The sequence below is a fragment of the Macrobrachium nipponense genome, chromosome 26 (assembly GCF_015104395.2).
Source record: "Macrobrachium nipponense isolate FS-2020 chromosome 26, ASM1510439v2, whole genome shotgun sequence".
Classification (NCBI taxonomy): domain Eukaryota; kingdom Metazoa; phylum Arthropoda; class Malacostraca; order Decapoda; family Palaemonidae; genus Macrobrachium; species Macrobrachium nipponense.
In genome coordinates, this window is record NC_087215.1 from 18,688,726 (window position 1) to 18,706,515 (window position 17,790).

A 17,790-nucleotide genomic window follows, 5' to 3' on the forward strand; every position below is an offset into this window, starting at 1 on the left:
TGGTTTCTCGTTTGCTTTCACGAACACTTTCCTGTTGGTCACCAACCGCTCGACACAACGAGATTGAAAAAAGAAAAGGCATAGTCCGTGACTTCCCTTTCAACTCTTCTTCTCCCTATCTTTTTTTTTTTCTGAGAGTGAAATGAACGGCGCCGATCGAGCCTGCAATCTTGGAGTTTTCCTCTGAATCGTTAACATAACAGCAGGCTAATTCCACTGGCTTCTGACACTACCCAGTAAAACGACGAGAATAAAGTATATACTAATACACATCATTTGGTTATTAAATTTCTAACTATACATACAGTCTTTGGCGGGATACGACCATAACACGGCTGTGACATAAAATGATTTGGAAACAAATCCGGCTTGGAAATGAAAACAAAAGAAGTCTCCTGGATGCAAAACATAGAAGCCAAAAGGAAGTTTTTTCTTAAATAAACATACATCACTCTAACGAAGACCATAAACTGACACGTTATACAAAAAGAAAAAGAAAGCTATTCTTATTCGTCTCTTCTTTATTGTATACAAATAACTTCGGAACTGGAGAAAACCTTTTTTGCATTTTTGGGTTGACTTACAATTCTAATATATATGTATATATATATTTTTTTACTTTTCCTTTCTTTTGCAAAGCCAACGAAGAAAAAGCAAAACGGACGTTATCACACTACTTCGTAATTATCACACTATGTACAGATTTATTTATTCTTCCTTTCTAATGTCAGTGAGATAATATCTGGATGGACGTTTGAGCTTTTGCGTGAACCAAGTGTCGTGAATTCTTCGACTTTTTTTTTTTTTTCCGAACGGATCAGACTTCTTCCTAAAGAGATCTATATAGATTTTTTGAGCTTCTACTGGTGGAATGATGATCATAGTTTCTCCACGTAAGAAATGGTCTTCCTTTCGTCTTGCAATTGCGACGGGACTGATCTTGAAAACCAAATGATAAAGAAGGGGAGGCTTTGTAATCTGTTGAAGTTTTCTTCGTTTTCAAGCATCTATCTTTAGTACTCTGCCTTCGTGGAAATCCATTTTCGATAAATTTCTATGCAGACGAAGTCAGCCATCATGAAAAGATAATTTCGCTTGCTTCCCATACGTCAAAACAACGGACTTCATTATGCATACATCAAGAAACGCTGACAGTCTGTTCCTTCGAAAAAAAGATATTTTATATTATCTTCCGTGGCATAGAAAACTGTATACTTTCTTACTGGAGGAAATCGTAGGACTTCTTACAAGAACATGTCGCCTTCAGGGAACTGTGATCCTGCTCAGAGATAATCACACAGCAATGTCAAAAGCTCCTTTACTTGAATATGGAAAAAGCTACCCTGGAATACTTTCCTTTCTTGTCCTGTTGTGTATCTGTACATAACGGAATGAAAACCATCAGGAGAAACGCTTACACCTTTAATATTTCTTAATATACTAAAAAAGTAACTATTATACATATATATATATATATATATATATATACTATATATATATATATATATATATATATATAGATATATAGTATATATTATATATATATATACACTGCGTGCTGTATGAAACGGTATTAAAACTGTAGAAGTTTTTCCCAATAATTTCTACCCTTGTTTGTACAGATAAGGATTAGCTCTATAAGAAACTGTTAGCGGTGGTGAGACAGATGTTTTACATGTCATCACCAACAATGAGCAAACACGGGTGTAACAGGTGCTTCGTTTTAGATTTATCAACACCAGCAATGACCAAAACCACAGGCGTTTTTAAATTATCGTTATGAAATCAGGTGGCCCTGGTATAGTACTACATGATTGGCATATATTCCCTTAACCATTACATTATTCTAATCTTCTCGACATTTTTACCTCTTCCCACGATTATCATCTGGTTTCCTATCGATGTCCCATCGGATCCATTTACAAAGATCACCCCTGTGTTAACTATTCTCTTTTGATTATAGTGTAATCTATTTTAAAAGAAATCGAAATGTTACCATAACTAATCTCACTGTATTTCTCTAACGGCTGCTGACGGCATTTCCACCAATTCACTTTTACTATATATATTTTTTTTCTCTCTCTCTTCTTTCTTCCTGTCGTACCAACTTGCATCCATTGCTTTTGTGTGCATTGAGAATTGCCGTTGGAAAGAATAAATGGAAAATGGTTTCTTTAAAATAGAGGGAAAGATATAAAAAGAAGTTATTTCTTTTAACAATCTACATCTATTGGTGTCGTATTTTGAAAAGAGTAGTATTCTTGTCTTTCTCTTAGAAGGTATAAAGGAGGGGAATAATAATAATGGTTTATTTTGAGCTGTCTATCGAACAGAACCCTATACTATATACTTGATTTTTTTTTTCTTTCACTTAGGTATACAGCATATATGTAAGGTTTATTTATACAGTCTATACATATTGTATTCAATGATGAAAAAATATCTGAAACCCGGATATAAGTTAATACCCTTGACCGTTTCACAGGTGCACTGGTTTGCACTACGAGTTCATTTTATCTTTTATATATATTTTTACTTTAAAAAAAGGTAGTATGTTTTTCTTCCGACCTCGTTTGAAAGTGGTTCGTCGTCGTAAGAAAGAGAATGATAGATAGACAGGGGGAGCAATTTGCACCGGGCTCCCTTTGACAGGATCAGCATCATTAGCATCGTTATATTACCATTATTAGTATCATTATTATCACTAGAACCGTACTATTAAAATTGACTAATTCCCTTTGCGGTAGAAAAATCCAAAATCTATATTAGTGAAATTGATTGCCAGTTTAAGAAATTGTATAATATATGCTGCTCATATTTAATCATCTCATTTTTTTGTTATCTGTTTTTTAAACCTATTGTATATAACTAGTTATATGAAGAACTCTCTCTCTCTCTTTTTATTTTCCTTTTAACAAATAGCGATCGCTCAACATGGCTAAGTCTTCATATCCAAATAAATAATCAGTCTTTAAACCTAAACGTTAACAGTCCAGTATGTCATCCACAACCCTCACATCGGTCGCAGCGATCGGCTGTGGTCGGTTAATTTACAATGACAACAAATGACCTAACGCCGATTGGAGTAAGTGTTGCACACTTCACGAAAACACGACTAAGTACCGGGCGACCATCTCGATTCGCGGCGGTCCGCCGTAGCGTTGTGGTTAACGAAATGCTTTTTTTTTCTTTTTTTATGTTTTTTAAATAGACGCCTGTCAACAACAGCATATTTAGAAGCCTAATATGTAGGTTATTGATGGACAGCCGTGTGGGTGGTTCTACGTAGAGTGAGTATCGGCGCCACTGACTGCGAGATGAAAATTTTTTGAGGGGGGCGAGTGACGAAGGGAAGAGGAACTCAATCCGTGGCAAGAGAGCGGCAGAGCAAAGACTGCTTCATCGACTTTTGAATTTTTGAGAAAGGAAACTTTTTCGTCTTACTTTAAGTGGAATCCAGAGGATTGAAGTGATTTTGCAAATCAGTAGGGACGGCAGACACGCCTAGTGGAACACCCATACGCTGTTTCTACAGACCCGTGAAGAGACCCAGAACGGAGCTATGATTCAGGAGTAAACAAATGACGCCGCATACTGACAATACTATGGTCACGAAACAACACGTCAATGTCGACCGGAGGGGCTTTGAAAAACAGCGCGGCGAGTGGCGCACAATTTACCGGAGACAGGGGACCTAAAATAAAACTCTCAGCTTTATTTCAGCTGGAATGGTTAATACCTATTTGACATTAGCTGTATGGATGTATGTTTGATTATTGTTGCTGCGAACGTTTGCTTCGGCTTTATTATAAACCCAGTTAACTGGCACCTTCTCCAGACTCTTCTAAAGCTGAAAGTTTGCCCGCGCTCCGGATTTAGACTCGCAATTAAGCTGTTTATGGGATTACCAAAGTCATTTCTCAACAATCTTCTCTCTCTATGAATCGTCCAAACACAGGCAGCAAGTCTTCTCCGAAAAAGGACAATTATTTGAGTAGATTAGCATCCAGTAAAGAAATATATTCTTGACATAACTTTACCTGGTTCAGGGGCGACAACTCGGAACCCAAGTACAAGTGAACAAAGGACGTTAGACTCAGCTAATCAGTCCACAAAGAAGCACAAAGCAGCATCTGTTCGAGTACCAGTCTAAGTTTTTCCCGACGAGTCGACTTTGCTGGTTGTTCGGACGATCAGAGAGCAACTTTTACATATGAATGGAATGAAAGGCAATACAAAATAATACAAATTACGTCCTGCATTGTAATAAACCTGGTGTTATTTTGCACAATGAGCATGGACTTCTGAATGAAATAACACCTCTTTTCCTTCTGTATTGCAAATGCTAAGCCGTCAGTTTTAAGTAAACCAAAAAGGAGAAATAAACGAAGACTTGAGGCCTCTGGCAGACACGTCAAAGAAATGGAAGATTCTGGTATAGGAACTGATAATGAAGAAGAGAAATTGGAGAGTAAAACTGAATACCACTGGTTAACTAATGCTGTGTTCAATGGATCGTTCATGGGAATAAAATTGATTATTTCTATTTGTACAGATTTTCCCTTCTTCCACTGACTTGAGTTTGCTCGATCAATTGCATGACCCCATTTAATATTGAGTGCTTGTTTAGTAAGGACAACGGATCTGAGTGAGGAACTCAATTTTCCCGTCAGCACTTACAGAGAAATTGCAAATAATTCGAAACTCAAAGTAACTTTATTTTAATCCGTGACAGTTTCATTAGAATTAACAGATTTGATAGGCAGTCTAATACAGGAATGAATGAACCTTTAGGAAGAGAAGTTTTCAACTTTTTGTGAAATATACGAGCTTTTTTTTTTTTTATCAGTTCATAGCTGTCAAGATCATATGCTCTTTCCAGTAGGCTGAGATATAGTACACTCCGGGTTATTGTCACATACTTCTAATGGGCCTATTGCAATACTGTCAAGTCACTACCATAAAATGGGAGTTAATCAAGGAACGAAAACAGTTGCAGGACCCACTCAGTGACTTCTAAATACCCGAATTGTCCAGCAATTCTCCCAAACATTATAGAACGCAAGCACACAGCTTTAAAATTCCCGAAGGCTTCCTCAGTATACTTGTCTGTCGTTAAGTTCCTGGAGGTAATTTTGATCATGTAAAACTGCAAAGGTTTTTTTTTTTAATATAATCAAACTTCAGGAAGGTTCACAGCGACGGAGGCGCTCCAAATGAACGTCCGTTAGTCTTCATTTCAGAGATTTGTCGTCAAGCAATTCAGTCATTTTGGCAGCTTGAAAGTGGCGTTGGTCCTCCAGAAGTTCTACCAGCAAATTGGCCCCAAGAGATTTCCAAACAACCTCGATGATTATTTGCCCTTCTGAGGCTCCTAACAAAACCTCGAATGTTTTTCCTAAGAGTGGATATTGTGTAAAATTCATGGTAAAATTTACGTCACGTCAGTGTTTTGAAAGAAAGGAAGAAGTAACTCTGTGAAATTGTCTTGATGAGGTGTACTACGGCTTAGGACGTATTTCTGAGTTGTGTACTGAACTCCAGCAATGACTTTGCAATATGAGAGTAAGTAAGTTTAATGATCTCCTTCTCTCAGCGTCATGCACTACCTCCACCAGCCACAGTAAGAGGTCAATGCAAACAACAGCTTTTTATTTATTATATAATATATAAATCAGTCATTGCCTTGACGTGGATGTGAATGAGAGACATTTCATAATAGGGAAGTGATAGAAGTGATGTGTATGTGATTTAAGAGATTCTCAGGACACCGAGTCGGTAATGTCTATAGCCAGAAAGGGTGAGGAAAAAGGGGACGGGTGAGGACATAGACCATCAGGACACCTCTGAATCTCCCTCCGATCGACTGTTGTTAAAACACACCTGTAATAACAAGAGGGGGTCAAAATGGCAAATTGGCAACCATATAATAAAGTAAAACCACAATCTTTGAAACGTATCTTCACTAGCTGCTTAATCTGCACCGAAACAGACATCGATAACTACAAGTGAAAAAACGACGGTAACGTCAAGAGTTGATTTCAGGGACTGGGGAAAATATTATAACAGTGACACAACAGAGGACATGATCACGTGACATTATCACATGAGGAAAGGGGAGGGGGGGGGGGGGGAGGAAAGGGCGAAGGGCGATAAACACCGCCATATAAAAACATCCAAAATTCTCAATAAAATTGCTACGAGTTTCTTCTTGAGCTGACGATGACGAATACGAGAACTAACAAAAGAACAACGACGATGATAACGCTTTGCCCGGCAACAAAACCTGGTTGGATTCGGTGGGATATTATGACCTAACGCAAATATAGCTCCATTCTGGTTCCTTATAGCATACGCGCATGCGCACACACATACACACACGTACACTCTTGCGCGCACATCTAAACACGTTTTACTAACACCACAAAACTGGTCATTCCAACCACGAATGAGCTGCTTCATAAGGCTATTCTCTTCTTCTTCTTCTTCTTCAGCTTCTTGTTATTTCTTCTTCTTCTTCTTCTTCTTGTTTTACTGAATTCTCCTTGTGCAGCTTTACATCCTGTGGCAGAGAAAGATCCGTCGTTGTGGCACTTTTATATGCTAATCCGCGCACTGCCAGTTGCTTGAGTATTTTCATTTCTTTGTGTTACAAAAATCCATATCTGGCGTATTTATTTTCTGTTGGTTTCTTTCTTTTTTTTTTTAGTCTTGCTGTTCTTATGCACTTTGACCTGTCAAATGCACATGTGTATTTACATACATATGTTCAAATATATACATATGTACATACATACAGATATATGTATGTATAAACACACTCACAAAGAGGCCAGTTATAAAAGCATAATGGAAATTAGACTCGTAGTCGAACTGAACAATCAAAATACCTTCCACGACTTCGCTTCTTCTGCTAAGTAACGTTATCGATTCTGCGAGTTACAAGTAGTAATACAAACCAAAATGACTGAGTGGTTCTTCACTGCATAACGTTTCATCTGTTTTTAATAAAAGTGGTTGGGATACTCATGTATTTTTTGTTTAAATATTCAGCCTCTTATAATACAAATGAGTTTGTTTACATTATTATTTTTTTTTTACATTTACATAACCTTGGAACACGTTGGCACAGCACTTGTGGGCGTCTGAGACTCCCACGGATTTTGGGGGAGAAACCACGGCACCGTCTCACGGCCCAAACTGCGTCCATTGGTCACAACACACAACGTGAATAAGCGTATCATCAACAATGTAGATTCCAGACAGTTAATCGCCGCCACACATGGGCTAACAAAAAGGTGGTATTGGTGGTGGTATAATGGTGGTGTCGGGGACGGGGAAGAGGAGGAGGAGGAGGAGGCAGAGGAAAATGAGACTACTGCTTTCCCCTCATCTGGATAAACAAATGAATAACGGATAACACCCAGCCTCCCTCCCCTGCCAGAATGCGAGAGGAAACGACACACGTCTTCTAGACTCAGTAGTCTTCACTTCACTGAAATTGCCGGATACATGCGGCCATCTCTTACTCAAATACCATAGACCTAACAACAAAACTTTTTTCCTCTCTTTTGTTATCTTTATTATGATATTTCTGCTCGGTGCTTTGATTTCGGCATCGAAAGTGAAGGAAATACAGCTGATGAATATCACTGGATGTTGCACACGTTTAGACTTTCACCTAAAACTATGAGAATATGTTATTACTTTTTCTTTCATTCCATCTCGTCATTCTATCGTCGCTTTCATTAATCATCGTGATTTGACGAAAGAAAATATGAAAAAAGATGTCTGTCCGTGGTGTTTCTGACATGTGTTAATAGTCCCATTTTATTACTTTATTTTCTTAGGATTTAATTTTTCTTCCTCTCTCCAGTTCATTCCTCCTGATTTCCTCCTCCTTCTGACACTTTCGAAACCTTTCTCCACTTCCGGTGTCAAGTTCGTGTTGAGAATCCCCGATTCAACTCAGTTCCGCTAAGGAGGGTCATGAGCCTAACATAAATATATCCGCATCCAACTAAATGGTTTCTGCAATACTGCAATAATAAGTAAGGGTGGTTAAGGTTTTGGAACCCACTGATAACATTGCTACAAAGGTCCAGTGGTTTATACAGGTGTTGGTGACGAGTGAGAGAAGCGTATTTCATCGCCTGGCCCCCAGCCCTTGCAGATCTCCAGACCCTGACGCCGCCGCCGCCGCCGGTGGCACAGGGCGGTGGTGTGTCTCTGTCAGCCTAAAGGACACTGGGGGGCGGCTTTTGGCCCGGGGCATTGCCCAGTGGACGTAATGATGATGATGATGATTATGATGATGATGAGGGCATTGGTGAAGGGATCCCCGCCAGGGTAGCCACTCGCCCCAGAGGGCTCGGCTACCTCTGATACAGAGGCTTTTTAGAGCAGATGGCAGCGGCGAAGGCGGTCTCATACCACCAGATCAGGTGGATCCGGTCCGAACAGATTCTTGTAAGAAGCGTGTAGGCGCATGGTGTCCACACCAGCAGGTGGGGGTGGAGGGGGAGGCAGGCCCTCCTCAGAAGCCGTAATGTGACGTTGCCTAATGTCATTGCCCCATCGAGGAGCTGGAGGAGCTGGGGGCACGTCTGGAGGAAGACCTGGTGGTGAAGGTGGTGCCGGGGGAGCCGGAGGGGGTGGGGGTAGCATGCGCGGCAAGTCAGCGGTTGCGATGCCGGTGGCTCCGACTGAAGAGGCACCGGCGCCTAAACTGCCACCAGCTGTGCCTCCTCCTCCAGGTAAACCACCACCTACCAGGCTACCCGCTACCCCACCACCACCCACACCCACTGCTGCCGCAGCAGTTCCAACAGTAGCAGCACAAGAGGCAGTAGTTGCTTCGCCTTCTACATTAACACAGATCACCGAAGGTTCGTTCACACCGTTCGCTTTGAGTCTTCTCTGCATCATCATAGAGGCTCGAAGAGTCTTGCGTTTCTGGAAGAGGCAAATCATGATGCTTTTACTAGACTTTGGTGATGTCCACATTACTTGTGGAGTAAACAGAAAATGAAATTGCCAAAGTTCAACTTATATGACCTCTTTATATCAAAATTATATCTCATGACATGTAAACCAGTATTAGCCGTCACATATCCAATACATATTTTACTAAGATGAATTGATAATGATGTAAGCAACAAAAATATCAGCCCATTAGTTTCTTGATGTTAGTGCTCAAGGCATTTTACATTAGTAGGGGCATCAAACGTCCACAATTATCATTTTAAGGCCTGTTACAGTACATGTAAATTGAAAGCAAGCTAGCAGATTTTGGTTCTTGATTATTTGAATGAAACCATTTGTACTAAAGTAAGTTGCCTGCAGTTGTGGTTGAGAAGCCTTTGTTACTTAATACTCTTATTTCTTGGTAAAGATGTCACTTATTCCTCTGAATATTTCTAGTACTGTTTCCTTAATCTTTCAACTGTTTCTCAGCATGTAGACATAAAGAATTAATCCTACCAACCATTTTAACAAATATGGAAGTGATACTATACGATACTCAGCTGCAGATAAACTACATTGAATTAGTCCATTCCAATCTAGCATATAGGTATTATTATATTAATAAGTTTTAAAATTCGCAGCTAACCTCAATGGCTCCTCTCCACTTGTCAGCTGCGTGTCGTGCTATTTCAAGGCGCTTCTGTTTACGGAGCTGATGCTTCTTGTAGATGATTTCAATGATGATGAGGCCTATCCCACCTACAATGCCTGCCGCTACTAATATGAACACGCCAGCCATGTTCTTCAGACCCAGGGTTGCAGGGGCCTTGTCTTCCGTATTACAATCATCCTCCTGGTTTTGCAGAATCCACTTGTTGTCCAGCTCCTCCATATAGCCGCTCTCGTGGAATTCTAAAATGGTCAGGGTAACCCTGTCCGCCCAAGGGGAGTTTTTCCTTAGACCGATGCCATACCCAGAGCGACCAAAGAGCTCGCCAGCAGTCACCAGTTCACAGTCTTTGGCTGCTTCGTACTCCAGCCTCGAACTGTCCCATATGAAGGCTTTTAATTTCCTGTCACAGGGAAAAAGTATGAAAGATTTTGAGCTTGGAATCTGTTAGTCATTGTTAGTCTAGATTTGAAAAACTGGGCTAAAGCAAATCAGCATTTAATTTAAAATAGCAATATTCTTAGTTTAAGCAGGTAAGTGCAACTGCTTCACTAAAGTATTAAAGTCCACGCGTGATTGTACTTTACTACTTAAATGAAGCAGCTGCATTACGTGAGACTTGTGTATGAGTAACACCCCAACTTACGGACCTGTACTTATCAGATAGTACCATATTATTGTGACTTTTTCATATACTACCATTTCAGATGTGACCCATTTTTAGATATATATCTTACACTAAATGTTATGTGTCATGTACAAACTATGCGGAATTACTGTTGGATAAAAGATTTCTGAATTAAATTAAAGTGCAGGCTATGATACAGGGTCTTCGTGTATCGCACTTACCCAGCCTTGAGTGCTTCTATGGCTGCCTCAGCCGTTGGATAGTTGTTTCCTTCCATAGTCCTGTACATATTGCTGAGCTCTACTTGACGCCGGAAGTACATATCGACGGATGACCCTCTGACGGTGGCGTACGTGAAGTTTTCCATCGGGTTCCGTAACTGAAGGGAAAACTTCGTTAGTCAGAGCATCCAGAAAAAAAAAAAACACACATACACACAGCAGCGTTAATACATGTCATTTTACTTTTTTACTTTTCTGTGCGTTACTCTTTTTGAAAATAAATTTTGGAATCGTTAAAACTGAATCCTGTAAAAAGAACTGCTCCAGCAAACAGTTCAGGGCTGAAATACTTCTGAATCTTGCAGCACTGAACTGCCCCAGTAAACATTTCAGGACTGAAATAAATCTGAATCTTGCAGCACTAAACTGCTCCAGTAAACAGACTGATTCATATCTTATAATTCAGGATTGAAATGGTGTTTTAGTAGAAGTTTTCTGATAAGCCGACACCCTCCCTTGTCATCTACCTAACCACCTCCCCAGCGCTTCTCAACAGCATCAGCCCTCCTCAGGACGCTCTTTCCTTACCCTAGGATCGTTGATGCCTGTGAGTGAAGTCTGAGGACGGTCTAACACGAGGAAGGCAGCCAGGTTGGCAGTGTACGAGGCGACTATGATCATAGCGAAACCTGCCCATACCATACCCAGCACTCGCGCGCTGAAGCTCCTTGGGGTACCTGGAAGAGGAAATAGGGTTAAATGGGAAACTTAAAATGATTGTCTGTGACGAATTACAGCGCCTACATGCACGATACATGCATATATTTCATCTTTATAATTCCCTACATCAACGAAGGTCTTACTGATTTTTCAACTTGACAGTACAAGTAATCATGGTTTGTCCAGATTTTTCTTGAATGATTGCGCATTTCAAAGTTTAATTCCTGTCTTTTGCCTTGAAAATGTAAGACTTTCATTGATTTCATATTGCATTTTTTCTTATACCGTGAGCTGGATATGTGAAAAAATTCTGACAATAGTTACCCCGTACTATATATAAACTTTCAAGACACTACATTAAACATGTATAATACATAATATTAAAAGGCAAACCTTCTTGTATGATATTACTGATATGCAAGTTATACTACTCGCATGAAAATGATATACATCTGGTTAAGTAGTTGATCAAATATTCATCAGTGACCCCTGTAGGGAGGCAGTGCCGTTAGTGCACCTCATGCGGTGCATTGTAGGCATTTACTCAAGGCATTTTATCACTTTTACTGTATCGCCGTTCATATTCTTTTTCTTCCGAGTTACTTTCCATCCTCTCCTGACAGTTGATTCATAGTGCAACTGCTTTGAGGTTTCCTCCTGTTACACCTTCGAAACTTTTTTACTGTCAATCTCCGTTTCAGCGCTGAATGACCTCATAGGTCCGAGCGTCTGGCATTTGGCCTAAATTCTATGTTCTATCCTCTCATCAGTGAGAGAAGCTGCAGAGACTGGTGAAAGAAACTGTGAATATCTTGTAAGAGGAGAAATTTTTGTATCCATGTTTGACCTCCCATGTTGTCATAGATTAAGCTGGCCTTATGCCAGCCAGCACGGGCTCTTGCTCACAGAGCAGCCCGTCAATAAGCTCCCATAATCCCCTCAATCGACGCGCTACTTACCTTCACCAATACCACTGTTGAGCAGAACTCCCCAAGCAAACCATATAGCCGACGAGAGGTTGAGGGCGTCCTCCTCCGTGCCGTCAGTGTTGGCTAACTTGTACCTGAAGAAGAGAGTCGGTTTCATCTTCATTCCAGATGCCCGATTACTTGTAAGGAAGGTTTGTGTCTCGATTTGTTCACTAATGGTCATCTGATATTGTATATTCACTAATGGTTAATTAATATTTTTTATATGAAATGGCACTCGGCAATAATGTTAGATTGTATGTTTGGGCTAAGTTCTTAATTATCAATAAGTTTAATGAGTGTATGTATGTGTTCATAAAAAATGCTGTAAGTTTAACAATTAATTCAGCACTTATGATTTTTTTCTATTGCAAATAAATATATATATATATATATATATATATATATATAATATATATACATATACATACACACACACACACACACACACACATATATATATATATATATATATATATATATATATATATATATATATATATATTTATATATATGCCTGTAACAAATAAATTGACGATCTGGCGTCACCAAACCCATTCCTAAAAACAGACGACCCCATTTAAAGGTATAACACTTGTACACCTACTTTCGCAACCTGATCCATAAATATAAATAAACCCAGACGAAAAAGAAAACAATAGTAAATATATTCGTCAGAGGACCCACCTGCCGAAGGGACTGAACCTGTCGAGGAGGTACAGGACGAGGGCCACCACGTGCACGGACACCATCACCAGGATCCACAGGGTGTCTCGGAACGGTTGCAAGAAGGACACCAGCGTCGAGTATCTCGGTTGCTGTGGGCGAGAGGGGAATGCGCATGCGTCAGTCCATGGGGCAAGACGAGTCGATATTTATTGTCTGTATCGTTCGCAAAAACCCTGTGTAAGTGCTTGTCTGAATGCAAACGTGGGCGGAGCTTCGTGTCTGAACGATCTCAGCGGGAATCTGTCACGACCTGCAGGTTGCTGGCTTGCGACTTAAGTGTGTCATACACAGGTCGTTCAATGTATGGGTGTGTCTGCCGATATAACGGTATCGCGCGCGTCTCTTCTAGAGATGATGCCATGTCTTCTCGAGCCAAAATCTTTGTTCTGACTGAAATCGGTGCGGAGATCGTTCATACTGTCTGAATAGTGTGTGTGTGGGTCGATAACGACAATAGTTCAGACAATCGTTCAGTGTATGGGGGCCTTAAGGCAAATAGACTTACAAGTATAGACGGAATAAATAGGTTGATATATTGTAAAAGTAAAAAGCAAAGATAAAGTTAATAGACGGATAAACTTGCAAACAAATTAAACTGTGTACATTTAGTGAATAGTTAAGGAAAAGATATACAGATGGCTACACGAGTGAACAGAAAAATTCAGATAATGGGGAAAAGGATGGTTTCATTACCCAGCATATAGTCCGAAAATGACTCACTAACCTAACAGCAACTGATGTTTTAAACCTACTATGTAGTACCCTGTTCTTTTTTTCCTAAGATGATAAATGATGCCTCAGTCCTGCAGTTCGACTTGCCAATCTTTTCCAAGCTGAGTGATGCCCCTGACCTGCAATCTGACCTACTTACCTTCTTTTCCAAGATGTCGACCTACTATTCTTTTCCAAGACGTGACTCACACCTAAAACCTTACAGTTTAATCTACTGACCTTCTTCTCCTAAATGGCGAAGAGGCGAAGACACAAGCTCGTAGTTTCTGCTACTAACCTTCTTTTCCAAGATGGTGATGCCTTGGTATTTGAAAGGTTTGGAGAATTCGATGACCTGCGCCCTCTCGGGGTTGATCGTCAAGGGAGCCACGATCATGTCGGCTCCGTGGGTCTGATTCACGAGCTCTCCTATCAAGCCGGTCCATTCCTTTTTGCCTGGGGGGGGTGGGGTGGGCGGGAGAAGAGGTCACTGAGTGAAAGACGAACTATAGACTAGGCTAAGAAACATTTAAGCTTGAATATACAAGATTCAAATAGATCTGATCAACTTTACTGAGGGAGACTAGACTAACTTGCTGATGATTAATTCTTGACCACTTTTTTAGACATATAATCATCGTTGTCTGTGACTTATTTAAATATTCTAGTGGCATTCTTGCTAAGGGAAGACAGAATCTGTGATACACAGAGCTGGTGTTCTCGTCTTCAACCGTAAAAAACATCTAAATGCCTAAAAATATTATGCAATACTGATTACAAATACATCTAAATTATCTAGATCCTGGTGTTCCGCATCTAAATACATGAAAAACTTATGCAAATACTGAAGAGAAAAAGAATCCAATTTTCCCTGTGGTTCTTCTCCTTCTCCTTCTTCTCCTTCTTCTTCTTCTTCTTCTTCTTACCAGAAGGCTTCATCTGCAGAGACCCAAATTCGCCATCGGGGGAGAGCGCCAGCTCGAAGGTGAAGTTAATCCTAGTGGCTAATTCATTGAGCATGTCTATACAGTATCCCGTGCAGCAGTAGAGATCTGAGTTGTCCCCAGAGGTGTTGTACCAAGGGCACAGGACGCGGCCTCCTCCCAGGCACTCGGCCTTGCTCTCGATCTTCTGAGTGTTTACGAAGGGCTTCTCCTCTATCGTCAGGACCTGTGGGAGACGGGCAGAGCATGATTTCAGAGGTCGCTGTTAAGGTACGTATAAATCTGTATTCTGGAAATTTAAGGATCCAGTGCAGTCTCGCACTTGCACAAATAAGAACTTTATTATTTTTTACCTAGATAGATACATTTATGTGCTCTCAAGCACACACACACAAATATATATATATATATATATATATATATATATATATATATATATATATATATAATATATATATAGATATATTATATATATTATATAATATATATATATATAAATGCGTGTGAAATGTCTCAAAGAATTTCAACTGCTTTATCCACGAAATAATTCTCTATTTTAATCATGCATTGCCATGCAGTCACCCTTGCCATTTCTACCACAAACATTTACAGTCACGTTGGCAAACACAAGTTTCTATTTTCTTTATTATTCGGATAACATGAAGCATCTGTATAATATAATAAGTTTCTATTATTATTATGATCCGAATAATATGAAAGATCTATAAAAACATAACATACAACTCCTAACCTCCTTCCATAAATTGAGCGAGGATTATTTGCGGGTAGTAAGTCAAAGCTACTTTCCCTACAGCAGAGTTGGTCTTGACTTGAGAATCTAAGAAGTGTACAGTATTCTCAGTTGCTTAAAATTTACAGACAATCTTTTAGCTGAAGGGGTCACCTTTGTGAAAAGTGCAAAAACATTCTTAGTACTGAACACTCGTAGCTAACATAAACTGATGCTGGAAACTGCTATTGAATCGAGTAAATAACTCAAACTCATCGGTTATTTGATATATGCATCTCATAAAGAAGGCTATTGATTATACAGGCAAGCTCAGTTTTTGTCTGTATCCATTTCACAACAGAACCAAAGCCTCAGTATAGGTCTCGACGTGCGTTAATCAAAAGGCTTCTGAAGACTTAAGGTTCTGAACAGGTATGAAATCTGACCATTAGGAAGGTTCTATACTATATGTGGCTGAAAAGGCTATCTAGAAACTACAAAAATTAACTTAGAGAGTGAGAGCAATAATGATATATCATTATATTTTCACAGTACATTGAAACAAGATAATCCTAATTTTTACCAAATTCTACCAGAAGGACCCCTTCCTTCCTGCCTTCCTTACCTTTAATCTGGTAGGTATCATGTATCCTTGAGGCTTGACGGTGGTGTTGCCCGGCCATACGATGGCGGTCTCGTCGATCCTGAGCGTCATGTCCTCCTCCGTCTGTTATTCAAAGGGTCAAGGTGAAACGAAGGATCATTCATCATCATCAACAACCAATCGGGTTTAGTTCGGGGGTCAGGGTATGGCAGAGTGACCCACCCTCCCACCAAACGAGGAGGGGCATCGTCACCAGCATCAGAATTATTATCATCATCATCATCATCGTCGTCATAGAGGATGATAAAGAAGAAGAAGAAGAAGAAGGAGAAGTCTTTGAGGATAAACAAAAGAGCAGCGCATGCCGTGACGTCATTACAGGAGCAGGTGAGAGGTCCACCCGTCGTGAAGTATCTTTCCAAGAGCCCTTGAGCTGGGCATGAGGGTATATTGGGGGCATGGAATAGGGTAGCAGCGAATACTAAGGTGCAGCAAAAATGATATAAAAAAAAAGACACTATATTATCAGTGGAAGAAAATTGACTACTACTTTAAAGGTGAATGATGAGATCCATTACGCCAAAGACTACGACCAGAGAAGCAATATTCTCTTTAAGCGAGTCATTCTCATGATTTATATAACAATTATTTTGTGAAGATTTTTCACTGCATGTTTAAATCTTTGCTTGGATTACCTTGACACTTTAAGGATCTGGTGTTTAAAAAATCAGAGGTCTTAACACGAAGTAGTTTTAGGTTAAACTCAGTGTCCTTTTTAATTGCAGAAATATTATGTGAAATGAAAAACACAGTTCTGTGCTTTCTAGCAGAAGAGAATATGATATCACGAAGAAGAAAAAGCTGTTAACACGATATCCATCTTCAAAAACTCCATCACTCACAGGATGGAAGAATTCGCGAAAAAGTCCAGACTTGGAAAAATAAAAATAAAAACGTTTATTGCCTAAACGAAAAAAAAAGTAATCAAAAAGACCTCTATAAAAGAAATTAGCCAAAAATTGCGTGAGTATCATTCCGCTTTCAGGCTCTATGAAACAGACTGTGAGAGGGGGAGGAGTCCATGCAAGGTTGAAGATGCTTGTAGATGAAAGAGATTATTAATTAAGGTTGGTATAAAGCTCCATAGAGTTCTTTACTGACGTGTTCATTGAGGGAGAGAAAAAAAATAATCATTTTACTTTTGTCAGCTTCTCGACGATAAAAACAAAACCAGTGATCTGTTTTTCAAGGTTCTACTAGGGAAAGTTTATAGTACCTGAGATGTTGCATCTCTTGGATGCAACGAGTTATAGATTGCATTTTATGGGCCTGCAATTTTGCAATTGTAGGGATTAAGTAATATTTATCAAGTGTGGTTACTAGGGTGTCAACCACATTCTTATTACAACAGGGCTTAAAGATCAGCAACAGAGGTATGGTGAATTTTTGGGATATATATATATATATATATATATATATATATATATATATATATATATATATATATATATATATAGTTGGGAGGGGGATTGGAGATGAAATTAAAATTAGTAAGGCAAAGTTTTCATCTTTTCAATTTAATCTCTATATATAATATATATATATATATATATATATATATATATATATAGTATATATATATATACATATGTATCATATATATATATTTATGTATATATATAGTATATATATATATACATATTATATAGATATACTCGTAAACGCAAATATTATGTATACGCACTCATATTATGAACCCAGTCATGATACTTATGAAACAGTTCTTGCAACATGAATTCATATTTCGGCGGATGAGATAGAAAACATTTCAAATGACTACATTTAACGTTGAAATATTAGAAAAACTAGAAAGTATTTCAATTACTTTTTTTAAACGT

The 17,790-nt window shown here is 39.2% G+C and overlaps 1 protein-coding gene across 5 annotated transcripts in view; it reads right to left on the reverse strand.

The window, feature by feature from the left end:
• Positions 1-785: 785 nt before the first annotated feature.
• LOC135200017 (glutamate [NMDA] receptor subunit 1-like) overlaps positions 786-17,790 on the reverse strand; it is a 126,091-nt gene continuing 109,086 nt past the window's right edge. For 4 of the 5 annotated variants that reach the window (XM_064228229.1, XM_064228227.1, XM_064228228.1 and 1 more), the window contains 9 exons: positions 15,914-16,015; positions 14,541-14,784; positions 13,913-14,070; positions 12,862-12,992; positions 12,166-12,269; positions 11,075-11,223; positions 10,487-10,644; positions 9,614-10,040; positions 1,542-8,955 (listed from right to left, as the gene is read on the reverse strand). In XM_064228229.1, the coding sequence (XP_064084299.1) occupies positions 8,428-8,955; positions 9,614-10,040; positions 10,487-10,644; positions 11,075-11,223; positions 12,166-12,269; positions 12,862-12,992; positions 13,913-14,070; positions 14,541-14,784; positions 15,914-16,015 (2,001 nt within the window). In that variant the 3' untranslated portion in view covers positions 1,542-8,427. Of the gene's footprint in view, positions 1,378-1,541; positions 8,956-9,613; positions 10,041-10,486; positions 10,645-11,074; positions 11,224-12,165; positions 12,270-12,861; positions 12,993-13,912; positions 14,071-14,540; positions 14,785-15,913; positions 16,016-17,790 lie in introns of those variants that run through there. The other variant, XR_010311175.1, reaches the window with a different exon arrangement.